Source organism: Prenolepis imparis, unplaced genomic scaffold, assembly GCF_030444845.1.
Source record: "Prenolepis imparis isolate NDT839.2.m4 unplaced genomic scaffold, iyPreImpa1.0 SCAF_14, whole genome shotgun sequence".
Lineage (NCBI taxonomy): Eukaryota > Metazoa > Arthropoda > Insecta > Hymenoptera > Formicidae > Prenolepis > Prenolepis imparis.
Window position 1 is genome coordinate 10,225,430 of NW_028141172.1, and position 10,423 is coordinate 10,235,852.

Here is a 10,423-nt window from a genome sequence, read left to right on the forward strand (position 1 = left end):
AATATGATGACAAAACTATTGAAATTTAAAATCACTATATACTTATTTTGATTTTGAGAAAGAAAAAAATAAAGTTATATACAATAATTACATATAATTAACACATATAATACATCGAATAAATTGATACAAGAAACTTTCGATTTTTTGTTTATTAATGTTTGATTATTCCATTCTTATGTTTATTAGAATTCTAATTATGTATGACAATATATTTGAATTATATTTTTTTAATATATATATATATATATATATATATATATACATATGTGTGTGTGTGAAAACATTTAATTGGTACATAAGCAAAATATGCAAGTTTATAACAAAATGGTATGAAATAATCATATTATTTATAAACAATTTTCAGTGAAGCAGATCTTGCCTACGACGAGAAATTACATCTTCCTGCGCATAAATTTATAATGATGCGCTCAATAGCACATGATATAATATATCAACAGTATGGTTATATCTTCGATGCGTCTTATCGGTGGTTAAACGAGGGCTTCATTCTGTTTTTCGAAACATATATCGTCGACCAGGTTGGTCTTCTAACATTTCTAACGTTAATTATAAGAAAATTTTGATTGATATTCTGACAAAATGTAAAATTTTGAAATTGCTTTCTCATTCAAAAAGATATTGAAAAAATGACTTTATATTATTTTTTTCACTATCTTGAAATATCATCACTATTTGAAAGAAAAAAAAAAAATTACAAAGCAGAAAAAATTATACTTAAAATTCGTTTTTAGATTTTGTGAAGAACTCACAATTTATATTTTCTAAACAACAATAATAATTTTCATCAAATTGTTAAATAGTTGTATACACATTTTAGTGGAAAATTAAAAAAATATTTTAATTTAAATGAATATATGAAACAGTAACGGTTTCTTTAGAAATAGCTAATAATTTTATACATTATTACGTATATTAATGTGATTTTCTTATAACATTTTATATTTATTCGGATACATTTATATGTCTGCAGGCTTTACCAGATTCCCGCATGATGGACTTGTTCGTAGTTCAGGCTAAATATGAGTCTCAGTTTCTAACAACAAACGTTACAATGGATACAAATAATTTTACGAAAGATGCTTGTATGTACAAGCGATACATTTAACATTAAATCAATTTCTTCTGTTTCTCCTATTATAGGTATGTATATATGTATGTACATTTGAATTATAAATTATGAATTAATTACAATATATACATAGATATATAATATATTTATATATACTAATATATATTTATATAAAACGTTATGTAAATAATATAATTAACAATATAATTACATTGCCAACCATAAACACATATCAATAATAACAAATTAATCAAATTCAATTCTACATTTATTTCTTCTTATTTGCTTATATTCTTGTTGTGAATAATTTTTTTTTATTGTAATTAGTTCTTACTTAGTATTATTAGTTATGTTTACGAATTTGTGAACATCATGTGTTAAAATTATGTAAAATGTATGTAATTATGCCTACTTTATATTTTTACAGGAGCCCTTATATGGCGCATGTTACAAAGTATAATTCCCGATAAAGTATTTTGGACATCTATCAATACATATTTAAAGTAAGTGTTACTTATGTTGTAATATAATAATTATAAAAGTTTCCTTAAATATTGATTCACATACGGTTGTTTCAAAGTAAATCTTTATTAAATATTCTGTTAATATCAGTCTCGTTATTTTAATTAGTCTTATAATTATTAAGTAACACACAAAAGCATAAAATATTTTTTACAAAAAAACGAACAAAAATCTATTTCTTTTCAAAGGTCATACAATACGAAATTTGAAAACATATATTATAATATGGACTGTCTGGCTTTAATACAAATTAAAGTGTAACTGGCAATAATAATAATCTTAATTATAACAATTTTTTGACATCTTATTTATGAAATAATACTTTAATTATATTATATGTGTGTAATGTAATTAGACAATATTATATTATCCATCGGTCCATATTTGTGAAATTTCGTATATGTATATATAATCCTATTCATATATATAATAAATATATACACAAAACGTTAAAAAAAGGGTATGATAGATGTAAGAGCAAAAATGTATATACATATAAACTTTCCTAAAGAAGATAAAAAAACATACGCTAAGTTTATGAAAGTCTATCCGATGATTATTCAAATTTGCGTATGTAACAAACTGAAATTTTAAAAATAACAAATTAGTAAATGTTTTTAAAAATTTACTCTGTCAACACAAAATAGTTTAGAAAACAGTTAAAAGCTATAATACTACAATAAAAATATGTATATACATACAAATACTCAGATAAAGTGTACAAAATTATATATATATATATATATATATATATATATATTGCATCTTTATAAATATATAACATTCCAAAGATACTGAAATATGCTAATAGAATGATTAAATAATTAATTGAAAAATTAAGTTATGACTTAAATTAAATATATTAGCATTATTTTATGCAATTTGCTGATTTGAACTTTATTTTGTAAGAGAATCAATCGTTGCTTTAAATCAATTAACCTTTATATAGTCAAAGACAACATTAATATCAAAGTCAAAGCTGCATCCGTTAAAACGAATAATAATAATTTTATATTTTCCCCTAATGCGAATCAAATATATTATGTAGCATTTATTACTACAATATGTTAAACTTTACAGACTTCCCAACTTTAATTCGAAAACTCCCAATGATCTGTGGAACGTTATGGAAAATGAGACATTAACATACGAGAGTTACGATTTATTTTACTCACGGAACGTGAAAGAAATGATGAATATTTGGTTAACACAAAAGTATTGTCCGGTGCTAAATGTGACACGAGATTATTCTACCGATCAAGTCACAATATCCCAAAAGTTTAACGACAAATTGAATAAAACACCATATTTTATACCCTTCACTTTTACTATGGACACAAACATCAATTTTATCGTAAGTTGGCCATATACTAATAGTTATTTAAAAGAATCGGAACCGACGTTGGAAATACTTCTTGATAAAAAAGTTAAATGGATCATTGTCAACATACAACAAACTGGTAAATATTAAATAAACTATAATATTAATTTTAATATATTAATAACCTTCTTACAAAAATTTTTTTTTCATTACATATATTTATACTCATTTATACAAATTTTGGATTTATATTTCACATACAATAATATTACAAACAATAATAACAATTTATAAAATATTTTGCAATATTACCATTAAATACGTTTAGGTAAATATTATTTCCTTGGTATAATTAATTTTAAATTTATACAATTTGAACGCCATTCATTTCTTCAGAGCTTTATTCTTAAATTTAATTATGGCATCTTTTTATTATAATATGTAAATATGTTCAATTTCTACATAAAATAGTTTATATATGTTTAAAACAATATTCAAAAATATATTTAATTTAATTCAAAATCTTTTTATTTTATACATTTAAAAAGAATCGATAAAATGTATCTGTTCAATAATAGGATATTATAGAGTCAACTATGATAAGGAGAATTGGCAAAGACTTGCACATTACTTAAATTCTAAAAACTATTCTAATATACATGTCCTCAATCGAGCGCAAATCATGGATGACGCATTCTATTTTGCGATAAATAGAGAACTTGATTTCTACGTGTTTTGGCAACTTGCGAGCTACTTATGGCGAGAGAAAGATTACATAGCATGGTACCCTATGATCAAAGGTTTTGAATATACATCGTTTATTTTTGCATTTTCAAATAACCCAGATGATTTTCCAGAGGTGCTTCAGGTACTATTAGTAAATAAAATATATCATTAAAATTGTGTTGGATATTAGGTCAATGAATACTAATTTGTGTCATTAACAAAAGTTATATGATAAAAATTTTAAATCATAATTCTGACTTGCTTATAGGAAGTAAACTATTAAGTTATTAATAATAATAATAAATTTAATCATATGATAATTATAGGGAAATCTTATAGTTTTACATGCTGCCTTTTTTCAGAATCAAAATGTAACCCATCACTTGTGACTTTGTTATTATTGCAGAATTTTTTTTTATTCAATGTACATGGTAAACATAGTAACGGCATTTGGAACAAATTCACTAAAGTTACATTTTTCTCAGTAACGCATTAAACCAAATTTTACAGTTACCTTTATCGTTACTTTTGAGTTTACCTGACATATTCTCTACCAATTTGCAAATCCACACAATAAAAGCATTTAATATATCTAAATTAATATATCTAATTACGATATAATTTAAATGTACTTTTTTAAATCACCTTTTAATCATAATTGCAATGAAATTTTATGACTTTTATTTCAAATCAATTTATGTAATTTAAATTTGTTTTTATTTTGTTATATTTTTATTTTTCGTATAAAAATGTATACATATTAGAAATGAATTTAAACATAAAATTTAATTTAATTTATAATTTATAATATTCCATCAAAATTTTGAATTTGTACAAAGTTAAAAGTGTAAATACAGGCAATTTTTTCATATTTATTATAATCTGTTAAAATATTGAACTAAAAATTTATTTTTATGTAGTTACATATTTTTCTCATTATAAAAATTAATTTATTTGCAATGTTCTCAAAAAAAGAAGTTTTTCCGTTTAAAAAATTTAAAAGATTCATAATTATAAAATTATTATATATTTTATAAAGGTATTTAAATTATATCGCTTTATTACATTTTCAAAGAAAAATTTAATTTAAAAAAAAATTAGTTTTTTATGCATAGAATTTATCTTTAACAGCATTAAAAAAGGAAAAACGAAAATTGTAAAAATACGATAATGCAATATATTTTACAATATCGGCAACAAATGAATTATAATGAATTATTATTTATTTAAAGTAATTTTCTCAACTTTATATTTTTCTTCACAAAAAATCTAATTTTAAAAGACATTTAAATTTCAACTGGCGAATAAGATGATATTAGTGCGTCATTTTCATGAAAAAATTAATTTTTCGTTGAAACTGATTCGTAATGCATGGGTTACTCTTTTCTTTGTACAATAACAAGGAATTAAATAAATCTCAATTCAAGATTATATTTTTATTAACCGTGCTTTAATAAACATATATTAATATTACTCTATTAATTATTATATCACATCTCTATTAGGAAATTAAATTTCAAATATACACTCCGCAAAATAATTAAGGGATCAAAAAGAAATTAAAAAATAGGAAAATTTTAAATAGCTATAACTTTGTTTAAAAAATGAGAACTTAAATTCTAAAAAAGGTTTTAAAGCTTGAAATCTTTACTTTCAAAAGGTCACAGCTGTTTTTCATTTTCTTAAATTCTGGTATTTTCTATATACAAGAAACGACGAACTTAACGAAATAGAAAATGTTTTTCTCATTTTTTGGACGTGTTGTATGCACAAAAAGATTTGAAAAAATTTTTTAACTTTTTCACGTTAAAGCTTGAAGTTTTCCCTGCAAAATCGTTTTTTAAAAGTTAAATTTCGATTTCTTTTTTTCAAGTTATCCAGAAAAGAAAGTGATTATTTTCACTTTGATCGTTCATAACTGCGGTAAAAATCATCGTACAGCGATTTTAAAACTGGATTCTTAAAAGCTGAATCTTTGCTCTATAGTGTAATATAGTGACACAATTTCTTTTTAACTCGTGAACTTTTTTACAAATAGGTAAAAATAATGATAAAATTCGCGATTTTTCTCTTTTTTGTTTAAACTCCGAAAAAAATAACGCAAAGTGACTAAAAGAATTTTATCGTTATTTTAATCTATTTGTAAAAAAATCCACGTGTTAAAAAAAAATTCGGTTACTATATCATACTATAGAGCAGATATTCAGCTTTAAGAATCCAGTTTTAAAATTGCTGTACAATGATTTTTAACGGAATTATGAACCATAAAAGTGAAAATGATCATTTTCTCTTCAATTCTCGATAACTTGAGAAGGAAAAATTGAAATTTAACTTTTAAAAACCGATTTTGCAGGGAAACTTCAGGCTTTAATGTGAAGAAGTCAAAACATTTTTTAAATCTTTTTTTGCATGCGACACGTCTACAAAGTAAGAAAAAAATTTTCCATTTCGTTAAGTTCGTCGTTTTCTATATATAAAAATACCAGAATTTAAGAAAATAAAAAACAGCTGTGATCTTTCGAAAGTAGAGATTTCAAGCTTTGAAACCCTTTTTTAGAACTTAAATTCTCCTTTTTTGAAACAAAGTTACAGCTATTTAAAATTTGCCTATTTTTTAGACAATTTTTTTTATCCCTTAATTATTTTGCGCAGTGTATATTTTGAGATTGATTAATTTTAATAAGATTAGAATTTGTATCCAACTTTATATAGCAAATAGTACAATAAGTGATACAATAATTGATGAGTTAAAAAATTTGAACTGTGTTTTATTTTCAACATACAATAATATAATATGATACATGATAATGCTCTTAAAATTTTATACCTTTTATGAATATATTGTCTCTTTAATAATCTAATATTAGAAAATTCCACACACTCTCTCTTCTCTCTCTCTCTCTCTCTCTCTCTCTCTCTCTCTCTCTCTCTCTCTCTCTCTCTCACTCTCTCTCTCTCTCTCTCATGTAAAAAATTAACATTAAAATTATATGTATTTTATTAAAATTGTATGGATTTAAACGACATTAAAAATTATTTGAGAGATTAATTAATTCGGAGCATATTTTAATCACATTTACGGAAATAAAATAGTTCTAGTCAATGAGATTGTACATTTTTCGCATATATATTATATATGTGTTTGTAAATAATTTTATGATTGAAATATATAAAAAGTTATTTTTTACCAAATTGCAGAAAGTATTGGAGTATATAAGAAACCTGTTTCTACTTATACCTGGGGATACGTACGATCAAATGATACCCACTAACAACGACCTTGAAAAATCTTTAAAACAAGAACTCGCACGAATCGCATGTATCATCAATAATTCTTTGTGCATTAGAGCAGCTGAACGTCAATTAGAATTATATCTAAATAATGCTGAAGAAAATATGAACACGTAAGTGTATTTTAATCATTATATTTCCAGGGTTGGGAAGTAACGCGTTACTTGTAACGCCGTTAACGTTACTTGTTTTGGCAACTGTAACGATTTCGACGTTACAAAATTTATTTGTAACAAAAAAAGTAACTTCGTTACATTTTTCGGTAACGAGTAACGAATTTAACCGTTACTTTTGTCGTTACTGTTTCCGAAATTATTCGGTATAATTTTAATACAAAGGAACATATTGCTAAAAGTGGGAAGCGTCCCATTTGACTACTATTACATTTATTGCATTATGTATGTTAATTCGGATATAAAATTAGGTTGTTTCATATAAAATGTCCGATTTTGCAATGTAAACTTTTTCAAGCTTTTTTTGTCGATCAAAATCTTTATATATATTTGTATATTTTTTATATATTATTTTGAAGTTATAAATTTGCCTTTTTATATTTGTGATTTTATTCTTTGATTTAATTGATTATTTTCATATATTTTTTCATTTTTTTCTGTATGAATAAAGGTGATTTTCGCGTGCTTCTTTGATATGAGTAGAAAAGTTGCCATAATGTGCAGCAACCGCTCAAAACATTAATGCTGCATTTGGTGAGAACTTTGTCAACGAACGCACTATAAAAAATTTAAATTTGAAGATAAAATTTTCACAAATGACAATCGTAGACCTGAGACTATCGTTGATGACAATAAAGGTTGAGACATTAAAGGTTGAAGCGAAAATCAACGTCAAACTGTTAGAAATGCGTAGAACTGTTTTTATTTTGATTAATATAAAGTTAAATTTGAAAATTATTATGTTTCTTTAAATTTTTTTATTAAAAAATGCTTTTAATAAAAAGTTTAAAGAAACACAAAATTTTCAAACTTACCTTCGTTAATCGAAGTAAGAACCGTTCTACGCATTCCTAACAGTTTGACGTTGATCCGCTTCAACCTTTAATGTCATCAACGATAATCTCAGGTCCACGATCGTTATTTGTGAGGTCTTATTTTCAAATTTAAATTTTTTATATTGGTGCGTTCGTTGACAGAGTTCTCGCCGAATGCAGCATTAATATTTCGAGCGGCTGCTGCAATAATATGGCTACTTTTCTACTCATGCAAAGAAAGCACACAAAAATCACGTTTATTCAAACTCAAAAGAATGTTGAAAAAAATACATTCGAAACCAATTAAATCGAAGAATAAAATTAGATATAAAAAGGCAAATTTTGAACTTTAAAATGAAGTATAAAACAAGTATAAAGATTAAGAAAAAATTAAACAAATATAAAGATTATATTGATAAAGAAAGCTTTAAAAAGTTTACATTGCAAAATCAAACATTTTATATGAAACAACCTAACATACATCCGAATTATAAAATAGAAGTAACGGAAATTGTAACGACTCGTTACATTCAAAGTAACGGTAACGGTAACGAGTTACTTTTTAAAATTAGTAACGAGTAACGGTAACGAGTTACTTTTTAGAAAAAATAACGGTAACAGTAACGAGTTACTTTTATAAAGTAACTTTCCCAACCCTGTATATTTCTCTGTATCTATTTAAATCTTGTGCATTTATACTTGATATATTTATTACTGGAGAAAAAAACATACAAAATCAAATATAAATACATGTATGTATATATATATATATTTATAAATAAAATATGTCTACGCATATACATGGTGTGTCACAATAGTAATGAGTCTAATCAGATTATATATTTAGCGCATAATGTGGCAATACTGAAAAATCGAAAAAAAATATACTGGCACACACATATATAAGTATATATATTTATATTTGATTTGATATGGACTTCATTTTTGAATACTTATTAATAAAGAAACTGTATCCTAAATATCAATAATATATGTATATCAATAAATAACAAAATATGTATATCAATAAACATTTCTTTTCTGTATGCCGCAGAATTTTACCTGGATGGCATAAGTGGACTTATTGTAATGGTTTAAAGGATGCGAATTTTACTACATGGTTCTCTGCATGGGAGGAGGCGCTCAGAATATACAAAGAAAGATTTGATCATAAAATGCTGGAGGGCCTTATTTGTTCCGAGGATCCCGAAATAATAATTTATTATTTGTCGTTTCATTTAGCAAACTTGAAATATAAATTCCAAATTAATAAATTTAAAATAATAGCAAAAGAAATAGAGCGTAAAGTTAATTCTTTAACTGCTAATATTTTTCTTTCTACTCTTTCGAGACATGCTAAGAACATTCACATACTTAAAAAACTATTGGAAAGTTATGAAATAATAAAATTGAGGTAATAACATTTTTTAAATAAAATTATATTGTCTATTATCATAAAGATTTGTTATATATGTGTTAGTTATAAATCTATACATACTATATATTTGTTCTTATAGTCATGTCAATATAAATGCAGTATTAAGTGTGGCTGTTCATAATGCATATTCATCTGAACAACTTAACGAGGTAAATTTTATACTTATGAATGATATATTTATGAAGTTTTCATTATAATATTAATTTTTTATTAAAAATATTGCATATATTATATGTATATATTTAACAGATGTTATATTATATGTATATAATGTTTAAATTTTTCTTTTTTTTATTGTTAGATATCTTATAGAAGGTGTTTCATTTAAATTTTTTAAGGAAAATGTCTCTGAAATTAAACGAAATACGATAAATGTGTTTAAATAAATGTTGTAAGATTTCAAGGAGAAAAGAAGTTGGCGCTACTGACTGATTTCCAAGAGGGCGATTTTCAAAATTATTTGAAAGTTATTTATGTTTTCTTTTTTAAATAGAACTATCCTAATTTTTTCAAATAACTCGATTTCTCGCGTAAAAAGTTAGAGTAGAATGACAATCAAAAGTGAATAGTTTACGAGATAATTTTACACTACAGTTTAATATAATCTTACATAAACTATAAAATATCTCGTAAAATATTCATTTTTCAATTATTCTACTTTAATATTTTTATGCATAAAATAATGAGAGAAATCAATTTACGTAAAAAACACAGTTGTTTGTAAGAAACAGTATGTAACTGCTAATTGCAAATTACATATTTTTACAAGCGCCAATATATTTTCCCCTCAGAATCTTACAATTTATATATAATTATTTTTTTTCGTATTTTGCTTAATTTTAGAGATATTTGCCTGGGGAAATTAAAATAAAACACTCTGTATATCGATATGTACGATAATTACTTATACTTACTATTTTAAAATCTTGCATTTGCTTTTCATTATAATTCATTACGAAATTACTCATTGATAAAAAATTAAAATTAAAATAATATTTATTTCAGATAAATAATTTCACGACAACATTACACAAACCACCATTA

At 24.1% G+C, this 10,423-nt stretch overlaps 1 protein-coding gene across 1 annotated transcript; it reads left to right on the plus strand.

The window, feature by feature from the left end:
- The first annotated feature begins 1,022 nt into the window (after positions 1–1,022).
- On the plus strand, positions 1,023–9,359 carry LOC145945130 (aminopeptidase N-like). The gene is made up of 6 exons (XM_083053957.1): positions 1,023–1,164; positions 1,521–1,596; positions 2,696–3,075; positions 3,515–3,804; positions 6,861–7,066; positions 8,996–9,359. Exons 1-6 carry the CDS (start codon positions 1,101–1,103, stop codon positions 9,357–9,359), a joined length of 1,380 nt encoding a protein of 459 aa, XP_082910083.1. The 5' UTR covers positions 1,023–1,100.
- The last annotated feature ends 1,064 nt before the right edge of the window (positions 9,360–10,423 follow it).

What these genes read in the sequence shown, in the direction of transcription:
- LOC145945130 (XM_083053957.1), top strand. Translation starts at nt 1,101, where the DNA reads ATGCTTGTATGTACAAGCGATACATTTAACATTAAATCAATTTCTTCT. An exon ending in TCTATCAATACATATTTAAA is followed by an intron (nt 1,597 to 2,695) that starts GTAAGTGTTACT and finishes TAAACTTTACAG; the next exon opens with ACTTCCCAACTTTAATTCGA. An exon ending in ATTTTCCAGAGGTGCTTCAG is followed by an intron (nt 3,805 to 6,860) that starts GTACTATTAGTA and finishes ACCAAATTGCAG; the next exon opens with AAAGTATTGGAGTATATAAG.